The sequence below is a fragment of the Rhincodon typus genome, chromosome 21, assembly GCF_021869965.1.
Source record: "Rhincodon typus isolate 14 chromosome 21, sRhiTyp1.1, whole genome shotgun sequence".
Taxonomy (NCBI): domain Eukaryota; kingdom Metazoa; phylum Chordata; class Chondrichthyes; order Orectolobiformes; family Rhincodontidae; genus Rhincodon; species Rhincodon typus.
The window spans coordinates 41018634-41039958 of NC_063352.1; the positions used below are offsets into that span (position 1 = coordinate 41018634).

Below are 21325 nucleotides of genomic sequence, written 5' to 3' on the forward strand. Positions count from 1 at the left end.
CACCCCCACCCCCACCCCCACGTCCTTGTGCTGCAGCTTTCTGCAGGCTTTCTTTCTCTATTTAAATTGTACTCTGATCTCTTATTCTCCTTTCCAAAATGAACACCTTCAAATTTTCCCATAGGTCATTCAAGGTGGCCAGACGAATTGTGAGAGCGGTTGTAGCGCACAGTATTCAAAGCTTTATTAATAGGTACACTGAACTCAAGGACAAGGAGGTACGTTCTTGTAAAGACACTAGTTTGGCCTCAGGTGGAATATTACGTTCAGTTTTAAGCACTACAATTTAGGAAGGGTGTGAAAGCATTTGAGAGGGTGCAGAAAAGATACACAAGCATGATTCCAGTGATAACAGCCTCAGTTTTGAGGATAGATTGGAGAAGTTAGCCTTCTTTCTTCCAAGAAAAACTGTCCTAGGATGCGATTTGATAAATTCAAAATCATGAGGGGTCTGGACAGAATAGTTGGGGGGGAAAAAAAATTCCCACTCAAGAAGGAATAGATGACAGGAGGGCACAGATTTAAAGTAATTAGTAAAAGTAACAAAAAAAACCATTACAAAACTGTTTTTCATACAGTAAATGAAGGTTTGGGGTGCAGATTATGTTGGAGGCAGGTTCAATTAAAGGTTTCAAAAGGGAATTTGATTATCTGAAAAGGAAGAATGTGCAGGTCTCAGAAACAGATGGGGAGTGGTACTAAGCGAATTGTTCATTTGGGGAGTCTGACACAAACATGGACTGAATGCCCTCCTTTTCTGTATTAATAATCCTGTGATTGTCATGTCTCACTATTCCACTAAGCCTACATCATTTTTAACTTTATCACAACATTCCTCATTGGCAAGTGATATAACTTGGAGTGGTAAACAATTTCAAAATTATAATTTGCATCTACCCCCAACCAGCTAGTCTAAAAAACTCTTATGAACATCAGTAGCTCTAGTATTGAACCTTGGGAATATCATTGTATAGCTTCCTTGAGTCAGAAAACCAGCTAGTCATTACAAGTAATACTTAGCAGATCAGGAAGCATTGGTGGAGGAACAGAATTAATGTTTCAGAATTTCAAACTTTCATTGACTTAAAACATTAACTTTGACTCTTACTCCACCAGAATTGTCTGGTCTGCTGAGCATTTCCAGCATTTTCTCCTTTCATTTCAGATTTCAAGCACTTCTAATATTCTGCTTTTTAACTTGACATTCACCAACTTTTTCTACCTATGCTACTATTGCTCCTTGTTAACAAAATTTAATCCCTGTGGAATACAAGTATAATCTATGGTACTTCATCAACACCTTTTTGTATGGTACCAACTGCACCCTCCCTGCCTGCCCTCTGCTATCAAAAAAAAAACCACCAAGTTAGTCAGATGTGATTTGCCTGCAATAAATCTATGCAGTTCCAAATGGTTATGTAAGTTCCACCACCCCCAAGATTGTTTATGTATTCATCACCGTTAAACTGCTTCAGTAGTAACTGTCAGTTTTATCCTTCTCCATTATTTTGTAGAAGGGTGTAACATTTGCAATCCTCCACTAAGCTATCACCCTTGACCTAAGGAGGATCAGCTGTTTCCAATTAGCACCCTCAGCAGCTCACTCAGACTTGCTGATTTTTTTAATATAAAAAAGTGCTGCCAGTCTTGCTAATATTGAATATGATTTTATCCAGTGGCCTGACAAGCTTAATGTCCTCTTATTTGGTAAGCACCACAACAGAATACTCATTTAGTAATGCAGCTATACCTTTTGTTTGTTAGATTTTTGTCCCGTTTAGTTCTGCTGTTCCTTTTTTGAAGTGTCCACTTAGATTCCCTTTGTTTGTAATAATCTGTTTCCCCCCCCACCACCATCCAATTCTCCCTGCAATACAGCAGTTTTCTTTATTTGCACTGGGAGTATAAAATGAACATCTTTGACATGGAGCAGGTGGGACTTAAAACCAGACATCCTGGCCAAGGGTTACAGACATTACAGCCCATTATGTCATTCAGAACTGCAAGAGAGCAGGTATCTGCTCAGTCCAGGCATGATGACTCTGTGGTATTGACCATTTGTGATTTTGTACAAATGCACAAGCACAAGAACAGCAAACAGCTTGTTGGAGTCCAAAGGTGCCATATTAAAATTGTTGCCAGAATGTAGCAACACAATGGGAACCCTCATGTCTCAGACATGTGTCATCTGGATTCCTCCATGGACAAGGGGGCAGCTGCCTTGGAGACCAGGTACAGCAGTTAGAGGGGTAGCTGAGAGGAACAGCAGGAGGAGCAGCATGTTAATATTTGGGGGTTTACCTAAACTGCAAGGCAGAATGGGGAGCCTGTGATCTGAGGAATGGCTTCTGTTGCCTTGCATTATCCTGGAAATCACATGTGTGCAATGGAAACAAAAATGGCTGTGACTGTGCCCAGAGTGGATGGGTAGGTGCTACCATCTAGGTGGTTTATTAAACCTGTAGGATGTATCAAATGATTTAAAAGTGTCCTTTGCATTAAAATGAGCTACAGTGCCAGTAATTACTCAGCTACTAGAACCAGCCAGGAAAGACATGCTTAAGACATTAGTTCATCTCCTCATTCCCAAAAGTTAGTCCGTCATGTTAATCCTACGTACATAAACTCTGGTGTATACAACTTGAGCAGAATGGCTGGTTTGTGTTGTAAAAGTCTGGTAAAGATTAAGCCAACACAATTCAGAAATTATTTGATAAACAGCATATTTTCTGGTGTATGCAACATTTGTTTTATTTGACATGACATTCCTCAAGTTATACAAATGACTTACAAAAAAAGAGAAAAGACCAAAGTAAAGTGGAACAGTGTTGTTACTTCTACAAGATACATCTGGGTGGAATAATGCAACATTTGAAAGGTGAAACCTTTAAGCTGGCACCGTTTTCAATGTCCTGATAAATGAGGGCTACATTTTCCTGACCTTTTATTTAAAAAAGAGAACATGAAGGGGTCTTGCCACAGAAGCAATTTTGGATTAAGTAATTCCTGAACTTCCTGCAGAGTAATCATGTAACCAACATTTAAAACAATCTTTTTTAGACTATGCATTTTAAATTCAGTAAATTTTTAGATAAGGATACCATAAACTAGAGGGCTACTGTCCTCTAGTTCACCCCAGTGGTTTCCTCATCCCAATCAGATCTTCCAGGACAATACTCAAGCAGTTCCACATTAATGAGATGTGGGTTTTGGCAACTGGTTCCCTCCACAAAAAGTTACAAGATCATATGCATTTGCCATCAAGTACATTCTCAGTGAATGCAGCACTGCATTAAGAGATCCTACCATGGACCACTAAAGTCAGTCATTTACGGTCTAAATGCCTGTCCATCTTTCACTCAAAATGCATAAAACTGCCTTAAGAAGTTCCAATTCATTACTACTATTGATGGGTAGCTCAAAATGAAGTTGGTCAGATGAATTTCTCAAAACCATTAGCCAAATAAGAAATGTAGTTTTGGCCAGGAAAGGGTGTTTTGCAATGACAGAGGATCCATCTGCTCAAATCATTAACAATTCACATCAGGATATCCAGTTTTATTATACTAGTGTAATGGCACATTACAGTTTAGGAAGGATGAGGCAGGGCTCCTGTTTTTCCAGTTCTAGGAGAGTTAAGGCTTAATATATTCCAGAAATAATCCCATTAACAAACACCATACTAAGTAGTCCAGTAGACACTGGATCATTGGGGAAGTGCTGTGCAGACCACATCCACATCACCAGTCCCAGCAACAGGCAAGATGACAGTGTCCAGTGTTTCAGCATTTTGCCCAATCTGAGCAGTTTATGAAACATTGAGAATGTGGTGTTAACCCTCAAAGAATATGTTAAGAGGGAGCATCATACAAATTCCAACTTGGGATTCACAAAGTATGGCAATAATTTTGTCTCACTCGAGGCACTGTCATTCCCTCCCCCGACACTTGGCACCCTTTTTCCCTAGTACAATTCTGCATTATGGAAGTTACTTGAACTACAGAATGGATAAACAATAGAAATGCACAACACAAGACCAGCTTAGGGCATTCCATATCCATATAATTTTATTCTGGGAAATGACATTATTAAAATGTTGCCCACTGTGAAGTCCTAAACATGTCCTACACCATTCTATTGTACCAATTTTATTTGGTTTCTGAAGATTCCTAGAACTAGTGGATATAATGCCTAAAGCAACATATTTCAGTTACAAGGGCAACTAAGGAGTTCTGGCAACTGGATTTTATCTAATCACCATAAGAATGTTTATAGCTACAGTCAGAAAATTGCTCAATCCATTAAGAGGATGAGCATTGAGTTTGTGGACTAATACACAGAATTAAGTTGCCTTCTGCTGAAAAAAGGAATGGCTTTCACAGTAGCCACTGAGATCAGATATTGAGTCAGCTTGCTCAAAGAACTTCCTACAGCAAGCTGCATCCTCCCCACCCTATACAAAGGGAGGCAGCAAGAGGCGGTCAAACGCCCAGCCTGGCACAACCAATGCACTTGTGAACATGGCTAATATTAGAACATCTGTTAGTACAGCAGCTGCAATCCATGGCCAGAGCCATAAAGCACGTTGTAACCATAACTTTGGCAACACCACATTACAGATGTTCAGAAAAACCCTAACACAAAAACTAAAAGGGAATGTCATGCTGTAGATTTGAATTATACAGCCTGCACAGACCTAGGGAGATCATCTTCAATAACTACTGCCATGATGAGTATACAAAATCTGCTTTAAAAAAAGTTGTCATGATATGTTGTGAAAGGCAGGCAGGCATCATAACCCATGGTAGGACTACTGCAAAACAAAAAAAAAATGCTGGAAAGCCACATTTATGTATAAAGTGCATTTAATACTCCCAGAGGGTTGAGGAGTCAATGCCATCAGCAGATGCCTTCAGCACACCTGCATGGTCCCCCTTCAAATACTTCCCATCTATTTTAATTGCAACTTTGTTGTAATCACAGAATTCAAACAGGAAATCGACAGGTTGATCACTGCTGCTGGTGACAGAAGAGTCACTTCCAACCATCCAGTATTTCCCAGTAGAATCTGAAAGAGTGCAAAGATACTGTAAGCCAATCCAGATCTAGAACAGCAATACGATCAACGCCACAATCAATGTATTGAACAGATACACGATCACTATTTCACTCCTCCATGTCCTGTAAAATTCATAGCATATGATTGATAGCTGTAACATGCTAGGGTTTGGCCCTGGCTTTGTAGTGATTAAACAAAACATCTGAGTAGCAAGCCACTAAGTTTTTATTTTAAAAAGTATCTGAGAATTGGTATAATAATAGTAAACATGAAATGATATTAACTTTCCGTATAAGACATTGATGCCAAAAACATTCATGGACTAGACATTTTTAAACAGGACAAATATTGACCAAAAATGGCTGCTGTGATCACCTGATCACTAAATCAGTTAAACTGAAATTATTTATCCAAGACTGAAATGTGTTAACTAAGTTAGCATAAAAAAAGGATTCCTCTTTATTTCATACATACAGGATAAATTCACATGTTGAGAAATAAAAAGGCTGGCTGCAAAGTATCTAGCTGGGAGATAAAATTGGAGCTAGATTCAGGAATATACAAAACCAAGCATGTTTCAATAGCTTGTCTGGCTGAGTTGAGAAAGAAAAATTGATTCAAAACAAAACTAGCAGGCTTTTTCCTCACTCTCCCTTCCTCAGTATGTGCCTCATCATCTCTCGAAAGAAGTGTTTGGTGAAGGAACCAACTTGGGAAAACAACATTGAGTGCACCTGGACTCTACACAGCTCATTATTGCAAAAGAAACAACAACTGCTAAACAGCACTCAAGTCAAGGACTTTCAACTGCATCTGATTTTATATTCCTATTCGTACCAGTCACCCTCCCCACTCTCCATCCTTCATACTTATTACCTGTGTGTTTAACATTGCATTTTACTATTTTCTCCTTGAGGTTAGTAAGTAATAAAATTTCTTTCTTTTAGAGTGAAGTCTGTTCCTTCATATTGATCTACTTAACTAAGTTTTAATTGAAGTATGATAGCTGCATGCTATCACAAGAGCCCAATCCTCTTCTCATCTAGAGATAAGAAAGAGTAACTGATTTCATTGAAGTTCAAAATAACTTTAATTCTCTCCTCCTCAATATCTACCAGCTAAAACACTTCCTGATACAGTACAGGTTTGATCTCCAGAGGACAATGGCATACAACTGGGAGCTCGGTGCTCGTGGAACCGGAGTGTAGGAAGGAGCAGTGGTAGGGAATAAAAGAAACATTATTGCTGCTAAGTGATGCCCCTTGTAGAGATTTAATAGAACGGTTCCAGGAATAGATTGGAGAGGTTGGAACTGTTCCCATTGGAGAGATGGGAAAGTGAAGAGGCAATCGGAGAAGTTTTCAAAATCATGAGAGCTGGATAGAGCAGATGAGGAGAAACCCGTTCCTCTTTGTATGAAGAGCAAGGGTTGTGGAGGGTGGCAGGCACAGATTTGAAATGATTTGCCAAAAAAAAAAAAAGCAAATGGAGGACCACTAAAAAACAACTTTCACATAATAAAGTTTTACGCAGTGCATTCCAGACCAAAAGAAATGAGGAGGAGACAGTTTCAATTCATGCATTTAACCAGGGATTGGATAGTTATTTAACTAGAAATATGCAAGGGTATGGGGAAAAGGCCGAAGAATGGCACTGAGTTATGACACACATTTGGAGAGTCAGTACAAAGTGTGATGAATCTGCACTGCAACACGTCAGAGATCGAGACTATCCAGACTCAAACATGAAAAAGGACTAAGAGACTGAGATATCAGCATTCATGGAATCATCCAGCAAGAAATTATGCCTACAGGAGAGAAACTTGCAACAAGTAAACAAATTGAATCATTTACCTTTGAGTCTGTAAGCACCATCATTAAATTCCAGCTGAAAGACATCGTATGAAGATCTGTTTGAATCTAGGGTTCCAGTCATTTTCCGGCATCCAATAAAGCCATGCTCTCCACGAAGAGCGATAATAGGCCTGTTGATGAGTTTCATCACAAATTCTTCAGTCTCCGCTTGAAAACAAGAAAGTAGAAGTGAACACTACAGCAATTCAGGCAGCAATGGTCAATTAGCAAGGATAACAGAAGACACACCCACATTATTGCCAAAGCCCTCCAAGCAAGGAATTGACACATTTAGGGAAAGAGAAAAAGCAATGATAACACATGGAGGAGAAAACGGTAAGCAATTTTAGTCTCAGAGCTACCTGGAACCATTGGCTCTCTGAAAAAATTGACTGGATTCAGTTATGCAGACATTTGGAATCACTTCAGTCGTAAATGAAGGCTCCATCAGAAAGTATAGTCAACAAGTTTTTAGTTCACCTGCACCAGGGAAGACATTTTAATCTAAAAGCTTTTAGGTAAAAGGAAAAAGTACAAGATGCACATGACTCAGAGAAACAGTTTAATTAAGAGCTTTGAACAAAGCTGTGGCGGCTATTATATATTTTGTTTCATAACCGAAAAAATACAGCTTACTACCACACATGGCACCAACGCAGACAGAGATTAGAAGTTGCTGTCGATGAAAAGTTACCAAGGTCCACCTGGTACTATCATAGAATCACATGATAAAATAATAATCAAAAGGACTTGATTCAGAAAGTGGTGGAAGGCAGAATAAAAACCTAAATTTCTTCAGCATTTAGGATACAGCCTTTTCGAATACTGACATTGTTCTGTTTTAATATTGTCAGGGAATTGCTACAGAAGAATTCCATAGCACTGTGGATTTGCAATTTGCCAATGTACTGTTAAGTGTTTCTACTTTAACACCAAATAAGATAGAAAACCATTTCAAGAAAGGTTGGAAAAAGATTTAAGTTTGAGTCAAAACATCAAAAGGGAACAAGCTACTCAAAATCTTTTGGCTTAGGAGTAGAAAACCCAACTTTTTTTTTTGAAATGGAGCAAATTAACTGAGTTACACGTTCAGTACAATGTATTACTTTGAATCCTTTGTAGTTTATATGCAACTTGGTAAAATGCTTCCGGAAGGAATGGGCAAGCAGCTAAAACACATGGATCTCGGGAGTCCAGCAATATAGTAGATGCAATTTTGAGCTTTCTACAGGAAATTTTAAAAAGTGGGCACAACTGAAAAACAAGACGAGCCTAGAAATTCTTCTTGTGCCATACACTAGTCAGTTTAAACAGGAAAACTGCAGTCAACCTGCAGTACAGGACAGAAGGGATTTGCAGCAAACTTGCCAAGGGAACGCTAGACCAATGGGACACCACTCACCTCAACCAAGTAGTGAGCACCTTTGTGTTAAAACTGCACGTTAGAGTCGAGTCATACGGAACTGTAACAGACCCTTCAGTCCAAACAGTCCATGCTGACCATGTTCCCAAACTAAACTAGTCCCACCTGCCTGCGTTTGGCTCAGATCCCTCTAAACCCGTCCAGTTCATGAACTTATCCAAATGTCTTTTAAAATGCTGTAACTGCTTGCATTGACCACGTCCTCTGGCAGTTCATTCCACACATGAACCACTCTGAAAAAGTTGTCCCTCATGTCCTTTTTAAAATCTGTCTCTGCTCACCTTTCCTGGCAACATCCTGGTAAATCTTTTCTGAACCCTTTCCAGTTTAATAATATCCTTCTTATAATAAGATGACCAGAACGGAACACAGTATGCCAGAAGAGGCATCACCAATGTCCCGTACAACCTCAACATGATGTCCCAACTCCTATATTCAAAGGTCTGAGTAATGAAAGCAAGCGTGCTAAATGCCTTCTTAACTATCCTGTCTACTTGCGACACAAATTTCAAAGAATTATGTACCTTAATCCCTAGGTCTCTGTTCTACAATGCCACCTAGAGCCCTACCAAAAAATGCACCCCTCTAGGGCAAGTATTTTTAAGAGGATTCGAGGAGGGTAGTGAAGTAAGGATAAAAGCAACAGAAGGGAGGCAACAAGCCAAGGTAGGTACAGGGAGCTATTCACGTGAGGAAGGAAATAGGTATGTAGTTGTGGCTAGGAGCAGTATAATTATGGAGATAGGTACAGTTCTCTGGAGCTTTGAGTGAAGTCCTGAAGACTCTGTTGCCTGCCTGGTGCCAGTGTTAAGGACCTCTCCTCAGGGATGAAGAGCAACTTGGAGATGGAGGGAAGAGATTAAGTAGTCATTGTCTGTATTGGTACCAATGACTTTTGCAGAACTAGAAAGGAGGTTTTGCTGAAACATTTTGCACAATTAGGAGCGGAATTAAATTAAAAAGCAGAATCTCCAAGGTAATATTCTTTGGATTACTACCCAAGTCATGGGAAAACCTACAGAGTAAGTAAAGTTGAGGAGTAAAATGCATGTCTCAAGGATTGGTGTGAATGAATTTGCTTTCAGTTCATGAAGCACTAGCACCAGTATCAGGGTAGAAGGGAGCTACTCTGATGGGGTGGGCTTCACTTTAATCATATTAGGATCAGTGTCCTGGCAAATCAAATAACCAAGGCTGTTAGAGGGGCTTTAAACTAATGGGCCAGTGAGGGAATGTAGGCTGACAAGGCAACAAGATATGACAATACAGGGCAGATATTTGGATAACACTACCCAGGAGTGTGACAGAAAAGGGACAGAGTAAACAGGTTCAAAGGGAGAAAAAAGTTGGTAAAAAGACAGAATTAATAGCTTGAATGCATTGAGTATTCAGAACAAAATAGATGAATTAACAGCATAAATACAGGTTAACGGGTGTGATCTTACGGAGACGTGATTGCATGGAGATCAGAGGTGGGAACTAAATTTTCATGAGTATATGACTTTTCAAAAAGTCAGGCACAAAGGAAAGGGTGGTGACCTAGAATTGTTGGTACAGAATGGAATAAATACATTCATTTTAAAAAGAGGGAAGAACTTGGGTCAGAAACAATTGTACAAAGCTGGAATATGGCTAATTACAAAATAATAAAGGACTGAGCTGGCTGAAACAGCAAAGTAAATGAATAAATACTTTGCATCAGTCTTCACAGTAGAAGACACCAATTGCATTCCAGAATTACTAACAACAAATCAAGGGGCAAAAAGGAGGAGATGAAATAATTACAATAACTAGCAAGAGAGAAAACCTGCTAGGGGAAATTAGTGGGGCTAAAGACTGATAAGTACCCTGGACCTGATTATCATGTATCATCATGCCATAAAGGCACCCTCCCACTTCCCCAAACCTCCAAAAGATCATACCTTTCCATGTTGCATACCATTTGGAGGAAGCATTGAATGGGGCCAAGGGCAGAGAATATACTTCAATGTCCACCATCCCGAGGGTGTCTTGGCATCATTATCAATGGGCAAGCCTTAAATGACAGGTGTTTGGCGAAGGAATAAACAGAAGGGGAAAAAACCATACTTAAACCTCACCCTCAATCAGCCTGCTACAGGTGCATCTGCCCATGATAGTGTTGGTAGGAGTGACCACCACAGATTTGGGAGAGTAAGTACTGACTTCACTTTGAGGAAAGCCTCAGTGTTGTGACAGAGCCAGAAGGAGAGAAAGACAGAAAGACAACAAACCAGCTCAGCGAGCCAACCAACCTCAAAAGACAGTTAGACAAAGGGATGGATAATGAGAAGCCAAGGAGAAAGCAAAAGCTATTAATGGGGACCACTGGTGGATGAGAATGGGCTGACTGTGCTGAAAGCAGCTCATGTGATGACAGGGCTTAGTGTGTGGGGGTGAGTAAAGGACATGGAAGGTGGTGCCCAGGCCCTAAAGTTATTGAACTCTGTTGATTCCTGAAGGCTGCAGAATACCAAAAGAGATAAATTTCAAACAGATCACACACATCAAGCCTGGACATCCAAGGGCCATCAGCAGCAGAATTATACTCCAACATAATTTGCAACCTCACAGCCTGGCATATCTCCCACACCACCATTGCCATCAAACCAGAGGACCAACCCTAATTCAATGAAGAGTGCTAGAGAGCATGGTAGGAGCAGCACCAGGCATGCCTGAAAGGGAAGTGTTAACCTAGACTATTTGACCAAACACCATAAGCAACAAGTGGTACACAGGACTAAGCAATTCCACAAGCACAGATCAGATCTAACTTCTGTAACCCTGCCACCCAATCATGAACGGTGGTGTACGAAAAAAACTCACTTGAAGATGCAGCTCCATCATCATTGATGGAGAGTCGAATGCATCAGTGCAGAAGATAAGGGTAAAGCATTTGTAACAATCTTTAGCCAGAGGTGCCAAGTAGATGATGTACCTCAACCCCCTCCCGAAGTCTATAGTCTTCAGCCAATTCTATACACTCCAAGTGCTAAAGGACAGCGGAAGGCACTGGATACTTCAAAAGCCATGGATCCTGCCCAGATGTGTCCTGTACATAAGGTCAGACAAATCCCACCGAGCCAATTACCATCCTAACAATCAGTCTACTCTCAATCAGGAGTAAAATGACAGGTGCTGTCATCAATAGTGCTATCAAGCATCACTCGCTTGGCAGTAAGTTTCTCACAGACACTCAGTTTGGCTTCCACCAGGGCCACTCAGCTCCTGACCTCATCACAGCCTAGGTTTAAATATGAACAAGAAAGCTGAACTCCAGAGGGGAGTTAAGAGTCACTGCCCTTGCCATTAAGCTGCATTTGACCGAGTGCATTATCAAGAAGCCAGAGCAAAACTGGACTCAATGGGGATCGGGGGTGCGGGACAGAACTCTGCTGGTTTCAGTCATCCCTGGCACATAAGAAGATGGTTGTGGATGTTCGATATCAGTCACTTCTGCAGGAGTTCCTCAGGGTAGTATCATTGACCAAATTCATTTCAGCAGTTTCAAAAGTGATGTTTCCTTCAAAATGTTTGGTGACTACAGTGTTGAGTATTATGTGTGCTTACCCAAATGCTGAAGCAGTCCACAAAATGCAAGAAAACCTGGACGATATTTAGGCACGAGGCAGCACAGTGACTCGGTAGTTAGCACTGATGCCTCACAGCACCGAGGACCCAGATTGGATTCCAGCCTTGGGTGGGTGTCTGTGTGGAGTTTGCACATTCTCCCAGCATCTGCATGAGTTTCCTCTGGTGCTCCAGTTTCCTCCCACGTTCAAAAGATGTGCAGGATAGGCGGATTAGTGATGGGAAATGCAAGATTACAGGGACAGGTTGGGTCTGGGTGGGATGTTCTTTGGAAAGTCACTGTGGATTTGATGGGCCAAATGGCCTGAATACCCCCTGTGGGGATTCAATTCTATACACAGATTCTATTCATGGGCTGAAAAGTAGGGGAGAAAAAGATCACATTCGTGCCTCACAAACATCAGGAATTGACACACAGTCTCCTCTTGACATTCAGAGACAATACCATCAATGTATCTGCCACTATCGACAACATCAGCACAACCACTGACCTAAAGCTGTGCTACATGAAGTCAGAGGCTAGGAATCTTGCACCTCCAGACACCCTAAAGCCTGGCCACCATGTACAAAGCAGAAGTCAGGAGTGTGATGGAGTACTCTCCACTTTCCTGCACAAGTGCAGCTCCAACATGAAAAGCTGCTGACATGATCAGCACTTCACCCAGAAACGTTCATTCCCTCCACCACTGCTCAGTTGCAGCAGTGCATACCATTCAGAGGAAATTCACCGAGGCTCCTTACACAGCAACTTCCAAACAGCTGACCACTACTATCTAGGAGAATAAAGGCAACAGACATGGGAACACCACCACTTACAAGTTCCTTTAATGTCACCAACCATTATGGACTGAAAAATATAGCACCATTCCTTCAAAAGTTGCTGGTCAAATTTCTGGAACTACCCCCGCCCTGTTTAATAGCACTTTGGTGTACACCAATGGACTGCAGTGGTTCAAGAAGACATCTCACACCACCTTCTTCAGGGCAACTAGACATGGGCAATAAATACTGGCCTGGCCAGTGAAGCCCAGATTCTCAGTTTGACTCAAGTCTTTTTAAAAAAACTTGATAATTTTCATCATTTTTAGCTATGCTAAGATGAACTGAATGAGATAAATGGTACTATACATGGAGAAAATAGTGGAATCTTTAAAAGTAGGCTGCTTCCTAGTCAATACGCCTCAGCAAATAGCAATGTGGGGAAGGAAAGGACAGCTGCTTAATTTAGCTCTAGAAGTGAAATGGTGCAAATAACTAAAGCAGTGCAGTATAATGCAAATGATGATAAGTTACTTTGAGTGTAAGGGTACAAAATGAAATTTAGGATTGAGAGGTTCAATGGGGTGGGGGTGGAGCAAATTTCAGATGAGTGGTGGCCTGAAGTAACATAGCATTTAAAGTAACTTGACAAAAATCAGCAGTGGAAGAGACTTCAAACAGATGTACAATTCATGTTAATGTATTCTTCAAAAGCAAAACGGTATACTTTCTCCCATTTCTTCTCTGTTCAATAGTATTCACTTCTCCAAACAGCAATTCAAATTGCAAATAACAAAAGAAATGTGGGATGGGGAAGGACAACAAAGAGAAGCTTTTAAACCACAGTCATGCCTGTGTATAATTTGGAAGCCTCGGCTTACCTGGTGTTTCTATGCTAGCACAAAGCTGCCCATTCTTTTTAGCGGTCACATATTTTCCATTGACAGCCTTCAGAACAATCCTTCTCCCACGCCATTCAATTTCAAAGTAGCAATTGCCATTTCTGTGAAACAAAAATATAGAAAAAGATTAATTCTGTAGGTTGAAAAAAAAACTGGATTTGAAATGAGGACTTTACTTATTGCACAGCATCCACAACAAGCACTTTGGTAATTTAACCCATAACCATCACCGGCTACTGATATCATTTACCATAGTTTATTCCTCTAACTGCTTTAATCCATTTTATACAAAAAGGGAACTAGCACAAACTGTTCAGGACCCAATTATTGAAATTTTAATCCTTCTCTCAATTGAATCAAAAAAGGTGTACACACCTGTTTGATTATTATAATCATTTCTTCAAAGCAGAAAGGCAACTACAATTATTCAAATTTGGAACTATTCAAATGGCTAACCAAAAGAGAGAGAACAGTATTGTGTTCACCTTTTCACAGTTTACATCTTTTATGTCTTTTTGCTTGGAGAATGCTGCAATGAAGCTGGACAGTGCTCTGCTTCTACATGGCTTGCTGTGTTCATCCAGCTCTGCACCTTGTTATCTCGGATTTTCCGGCATCTGCAGTTCCTACTATCTCTGATTCAATTTAAACAACCTCACTTATCCTTCTTTGCTGGAACTTGTGACTCTTCTCAGCATGTCACAGACTGCACCTCATGTACACACCAGCGCCTACTGCATGGCAGTGAATGCAGGAATGAAATGGACAGCACAGCCAGTCAATCATTCTTAGCCTCACACCACACCTCCAACAGCGAGTGTTGTAGAATCAACTGCAAGTTGCAATAGGACAATAGCTACAAGGACCATTAAATAGAAACATTGGCTTTGGAATGGTTGCGTTTGATCTGCAGGACTGATCATGTCCAATCCCCAGACTGCACAGGCATAAATCCCAGGGTTCTTGTAGGACAAATGTCAGACTGACTATGGCCAAACCGCTGGACTGGAGAAGAATATGCTGCTTGACTGATTATGGCAGTACCCTGAGTGACCATGACCCCTTTGACTTTCAAATATGGCTACATGCTTGAAGCACGTATGTGTGTTTGCCATAAAAACAACTTTGTGGCACATGCTGCCTAGATGCTATTGACATTCCGTAGTGCTGCACAGCAACTTGTCCACCACATTTGACTGTTCAGAGCTCCCCACCTTGGAGTTCTATTAGTGCACTACGTATTATTCAAAAAATGCAGAATGTCCAATCCGATGACTGGAGAAGGGGATTTGCTTTGGAGGGAAATTCATCAAACCCAATGCAGAGTGACATCCTTACCATGATGCGGTGGCAAAATTGACTTGATTAGAACTTTACTTCTGACAAGCTGTCTGCCACTCCCTCTGCACGAAGAAGCAATGCAAGCCAGAGGCTGGCAAGCCTGCAACACAACACTAAATACCATCGGGACCAAGAAAGCAGCACGACCCAGAGAGAGGCTGGCAGCCCATTAGTCAGTGCTGAAGTCTGGAAGTTTGTGGGTGTGCAGGAAAGAAAGCAATGGGACTTAGACAAAGCCTGGAGGTTCCCCAGTAAGCGGGAAGTGAGTTAGCACTAAGAATGCAAACCAACAGTCACAAGATGCAACTGAAGCATGTGTCCTTGTCCATAAAGCACCCTGACAGAAGAATGCAAGTCATAAATGTTCCAGAGCTCCAAAGTGATGAAGGGCTAAGGTGATGTCCAAGTTTGTCATCAAGTCTGCTCTTTGACTACATGGAAAGACTGGCACTTTGATGTCGATTTGTGTCAATGTGAGGAGGATGGCAGGAACATTGTTCTGAAGAAGCTGAGGAACAACAGCCAGGACAAGCATTCAGCAAGTTGTAGCCGCCTGGTGCCCACTTTACCTGTCAGAAATGTGTGCCATCTTGTTTCCCAGGGAATGAGAAAATTGAAAAAAAAAAAGTGTATAAATAAGACTAGTTGAGACATTAATGAGATATAACAGGATGGAAATATGGTAGTTAGGGCTCAGTGGTTAGCACTGCTGCATAACAGCTCCGCCTTGGGCGACTGACAGACATTTGCTTCTTGTCTGCGTGGGTTTCCTTTGGGTGCTCTGGTTTCCAAAGGTGTCCAGGTTAGGATGGATTGCCCATCCTAAATTGTCCTCTACTGTCCAGAAATGTGCAGGCTAGGTGGGTTAGCCATGGAAATGTGGAGTTACAGGGATAAGGTTTGGGCATGCTACCTGGGTAGGATGGTGTTCAGAGGGTCAGTGCGTGTTTGAATGGCCTCTTCTGGCACTGTAGGGATTCTATGATTCTAATTGCCACTCAATTGAGGATTCTGTAATTGCCCTCCAAGGCTTGGGTAGGGGGGAGGCAAGAGATAAGGAAGGGAAGAAAACTGTTAAAAGTGTTTCTCAACATTTGAGATTCTAAATGGTTCATTCTCTTCATATTCTCCTAGCATCTCACTATTTGCTCACGCAACGGGAGATGCGACCATTATCTGAAGTAAAGTTCTAATCAAAATAATCAAGTCAATTTTGCCACCGCATCATGGTAAGGATGTCATTCTGCATCAGGTTTGATGCATTTACCTCCAAAGCAAATCACCTTCTCCAGTCATCGGATTGGACGTTCTGCATTTTTGAACAATATGTAGTGCACTAATAGAATTCCATGATTTGAGAAGGAAAACATTCACAACATCAATTAGGGAAGTACATACTTCACTCAAACATTTTCTCAGTCTACCATTTATTTATTCCATTTGCTTTAAATTCATTGATGGCCTCTAGGCATCACTGGCCAGGTCAACATTTACTGCCCATTTCTAATTACCCAGAGGGCAATTAAAGCCAACCGCATTGTCGTGGGTCTGTTGTCACACGTAGGCCAGACCAGGTAAGGATGGCAGACTTAATTCCCTAAAAAGACATTAGTGATCCAGATGGGTTGTTACAACAATTGCAGCAGCTACACCACACACATTTTTAGTCAGTTCAAACTTCACCAAATGCCATAACGGGATTTGAGCCAGTGTCTTCAGAATATTAGCAAAAATGCTAGAAATCTGAAACCAACAGAATGCTGGAGAAACTGGCAACAGCTGTGGAGAGAAAACAATAATATTTTGACTCCGGTATAACTTCTTTGGAACCGAAAGGTGTCAGAAAATGTTCTTTTTTAAATATACTTTTAACAGAGATGGTGAAGGGGGGCAGATGGTATAGAGACCCAGTGCAAAAGACAAAGGGGTTTGTTAAAAGTAGTGAAGAGAGAAAGATGCAAAACACAAATTAAGAGGGAGGTGTGAAAGTAGAGAGGAACTATTTTCTCCCTAACAGCAAAGTAAACAAGGCAAGCATGACAAAACTGTTTGGGATGGGGGTTAGAAAATGTAAGAAAATGGAAAACAGAAAATGTGATCTATTCTGGATGTTATAATATTTAACATTGAGAGCTTGAGGCTGCAGAGTGCCTTAGCAGAAAACGTAGTGTTGTTCCTTGAACTTGTATTGACTTCATTTGAACATTGCAACAAGCCCAGGACAGAAATGTTAGCATGAGATCAAGATGGTTTATTGAAGTGGCGAGCAATTAGGTCAGGATCATGCCTACAGAGTGTGAATGTTCTGCAAAGTAGTCACCTAGTCTGCACCCACAATGCTCACTATTGTAAAGGAAACCACATTGTGAGCAGTGAATGCACTGGACTAGATTGAAAGAAGCAAAGTAAAACACTGCTTCACCTGGAAGGTATGTTTGGGACCTTGGACAGGTGAGGAGGGAGATGATGAATAGACAAGAGTTACAACTTATGCGATTACACTGGAAGGTGCCATGGGGAATGAGTAAGTGACAGGAATATTGGAGGAGAGGGGTGGGTGGGCGGGCAGCCTGATGGAAGATGACATCAGAACAGATGTGATGGAGACTGCACCTGGGAGAATGGAATACAATTCTTGCTGGAAATAGGGCAAGAGGAGATGTCATCAGGTCCTTGGTTTTTCCAACCACTAGTTTCTGCATTTAAAAAGAACCCCTCTGACACACAGCCTTCTCTTGTTTACTTTGCTCTTATTAGAGAAGGCCCATTCTTCCACTTTGACACTATAATTTATGCCCATTTTACATCTCTTTTCACCACTAACAGCCAGTTTGTCTTTTGTATTTGGTCTCCACAGCACTTGTTCTGAGGAAGGGACACCGGACCCAAAACGTTAACTCTTTTTTTCCTTCACAGATGCTGCCAGACCTGCTGGGCTTTTCCAGCAACTTTGTTTTTGTTCCACAGCACTTGCTGTTGTTCAATTTCAGTCAAAAAGTATAAAAAGATTTCCATCACCTTTCAGCTGTGAAGAAGTCAAACCAGACTTGAAACTTTTACTCCGTTTCTCTCTCCACAGATGCTGCCAGACCTGCTAAATTTCTCTTATATTCCGCATTTGATTCCCAGAATATTGGCCTGGAATTTTGGATTAGGAGTCCAATGATATTACCAAAGCCACCACATTCCCCCAGAATATTTGGCAGTGGTGGATTCAACACCCGGTCAAAAAAACTGGGATTTAAATCCAGTGCCTTAGATCACTCGGTCATAGTACCACATTTGGTGTGAACAAAAACCTTGAATGTATGCTGATGCACACATCCAAGATTGAATTATGGTTATTAGAATCCCCACCCCAGGTATAAATGAAATTCAGATTTTGTTTGCAAGTATTTGTTGTAGAAAGCTGCAAAGGTTTAAACAGGCCAATGCAGAGGAGTACACTAAATGCCACCCAACAGGATGTCGTTGGACTTGGGAGAGATTTAACATCAAGGTCTCTCCCAGTCTAAATAACAATACCTTTCACACCAATATAACCTGTATCTAGTCACCATCATGTAATAAACTCTCTCATTTAAGACACTAACCTCTTCCCATTTGGACTGCCAGCTGGTTTTCTTCTACCACACTAGACCAAGCAGAGCCTGTAAAAATGCTTACCGGGAAAAAGGGTGGTGGCAGCAAATCTAGCAGACACATCTTTCACTGATGAGCTGTGGTGAGGAATCGTCCTAGAACAGGTACCTCTTGATCTCAGTGATTATAAAGGGATCTTAACATGTCTAACACAAATAAGCTGTAATCTTAATAGACAACCTGGACACTTATTCCACAGACTGATCCACAAAGTTACTCCACCCTCATCCAACCGTCATCATAGACATGCACAAAAACTCCTGCTCAAAACTTTATGACATGGTTTTGTATTTGAAAATTACCACAGGCATTAATTTTGTTCCATTGACCAAGCATGCTCATATTACTACGAATAGTGTGTTCTTGTGCTGTAATTTTCACTAGAAATCTTACTTTTAATCTCTCCACTCCACTGTTTGGCTGAGGGACATATTGGCATATCCTCAAAACACTCCTAAACTTCAACATGACCAAAACGGCCATGGTTTGATGAATAATCTCTGGAAACTGGTTGTTTTAGCTTGAGGTCCATTAGTAGTCTGAACAAGCCGTCTCCTGCCACAACTAGCTGATGGTCTCAAATATTTGCAGGACATGGTGGTTTGATTTCACCAAGATCCAACCACAATCCCCTGCTTGATTCCATGTGCTGACTTACCGTACATGGCAATTAAAAATATAGATTTCTAGGGTGCGAATATAAATTGAGACAGATGACTAATGAGAAAACAGCATTATGATAGAAAAAGAAGTTGACTCAAATGCATCTTATATGCCATAACCCACAGTACATCATGTATTGCAGATGCCAGCTGCATTGAGGAGGAGAAAACTGGTCTGAACTCATGATGAACTATGATATTGCAGTCAATGGTCCAGGTAAAATCTTGGCCATATAAAGTATGCCATTTCAGATCTGGTTTTAAGATAACATGGCATAATCATCAGCAAGTTTTAAACTAGTGTTATGTTAATCCCTTTATTTTTCAACTTCTGAAATTTCCCATAAAATGCTAAGAAACAAATAGTAATAAAACCTTTAAATCTGTAAAGTCACTATTTTCATTTCCAAAAGATATTGAAGCACACAATTCATTACAGTCCTGATTTAAATAGCAGAACTTCGTTTTTTAAAAAAGTTTGTGTTTCTGGTTTGCGTTAGTAACGTGCGTGTGCTTGCATGTCACATGATTGTTTTTTCTTTTATCTTAAGATTGTTTTGTAACCCTGCAAGGTCAATAAGGGGGCCTCAAGGTTTGTTAGACTTCCAGAATGTTTTTTAAATGCTCAAGGAAAACACAGTTTGTAGGGGGAGACATCCATTATCAGTTTTGGGTTGTCCTGTGAAGTCCTTGGAATAGGATGGCTCTGCAGACCAGTACTCCTGAGAAGGGAGGATAAACAGTAAACTAAGTTGCCTTAGAGAGTGAACAATCAAGTACTCTTAAACTCACGTTATAATAACTCCACGAAAAAGCTACCAGCAATTCCAGGGTAAAAATTAAAGGCACAAGTAACTTGGACCAATTGAAGTATTATACACAGGTAGCCTGGTGAGAGTATTGTGCACGTGATATTTTGGGTACTATACCTGGGATGCATTTTAGGTACTATACAAAAACATTTCTCCCCCTTTTCAATTTGTGAAAGACTGTTTTGGGATTAATGAGATTATTACTTTACTTGTTTAAAAATCTGTGTAGGTGGTTTGATTTATTCTGCTTTATCTTAACTTTTGTTAACAAACTTTGGTTTTATTGTTAAAACAATTTGCAGCATCACATGCCTACATTTCAGTAAGAGACCAGTTTGTTAAAAACACAAAATCAAACATGATCTACCAAACAGGGTTCCTTCTGGGATCTGACTTGTCTGATAATAACATCAGCTGGGATACCAAATCACTCAACAGAAGATTTTAAACAGTCATGCTCTTCAATATTAAGGAAACTTACTTTGCCCAAGAGTCTGACCTACAAGTTAAAATATAGAAAGGTCATAATAAAAATCAGAGAAAAGCTACAAAAACTTTACAAGTGATACATTCTCACGTTTTACACAATTTGATATTTAAAAATATTTTAAACGTGCTTTTTTGGGGCAAATCAAAATAACAATTCATCCAGGTTTGAATATTTGGGACAAAAACAAAAATTGCTGGAAAAGCTCAGCAGGTCTGGCAGCATCTGTGAAGGAGAAAACAGAGTTAACGTTTTGGGTCCGGTGACCCTTCCTCAGAACTGGTGGTGGCTGGGAAAACATCAGTTTATATGCAGAAAATAGGGAGGTGGGTGGGGAGCCCAAAGAGAGAGAAAGACAGTTGGACAGACAAAGGAGTTGCTAATGATCAGGCTGGGAGGGTGAATAGTTGTTAATGGGGACTGTTAGTGACTAACAACGGTGGGTGTGTAAAGGCAGGCTATGTGGTAGGGGGCTGGGGCATGGGAGAGTTTTGGCCCTAAAATTATTGAACTCTATATGGAGTCCGGAGGGCTGTAGGGTCCCCAAGCGGAAAATAAGGTGTTGTTCCTCCAGCTTGCTTCACTGGAACACTGCAGCAAGCCAGAGACAGATGTTGGCCAGGGAGCAGGATGGTGCGTTGAATATTTGAGAGTCATGTTCATGTTCATCTCAATCTTACAAGATGAAAAAAAGCAGCTTTCGTATGCTATAGCTGGATTGGTGTCTTTAAAGGCCCAGTTTTTACCAAATGCTCTGGTTTTCATTAAGAAACCTA

The 21325-nt window shown here is 40.8% G+C and overlaps 1 protein-coding gene across 1 annotated transcript in view; it reads right to left on the minus strand.

The window, feature by feature from the left end:
- Positions 1-2725: 2725 nt before the first annotated feature.
- The window catches only part of LOC109914120 (fascin-like), a 39006-nt gene continuing 20406 nt past the window's right edge, over positions 2726-21325 (minus strand). Inside the window, exons 3-5 of the mRNA XM_020513689.2 lie at positions 13585-13706; positions 6913-7080; positions 2726-5068 (exon numbers count right to left, since the gene is read on the minus strand). Coding sequence (XP_020369278.1) covers positions 4866-5068; positions 6913-7080; positions 13585-13706 — 493 coding nt within the window. The 3' untranslated portion in view covers positions 2726-4865. The remainder of the gene's footprint in view (positions 5069-6912; positions 7081-13584; positions 13707-21325) is intronic.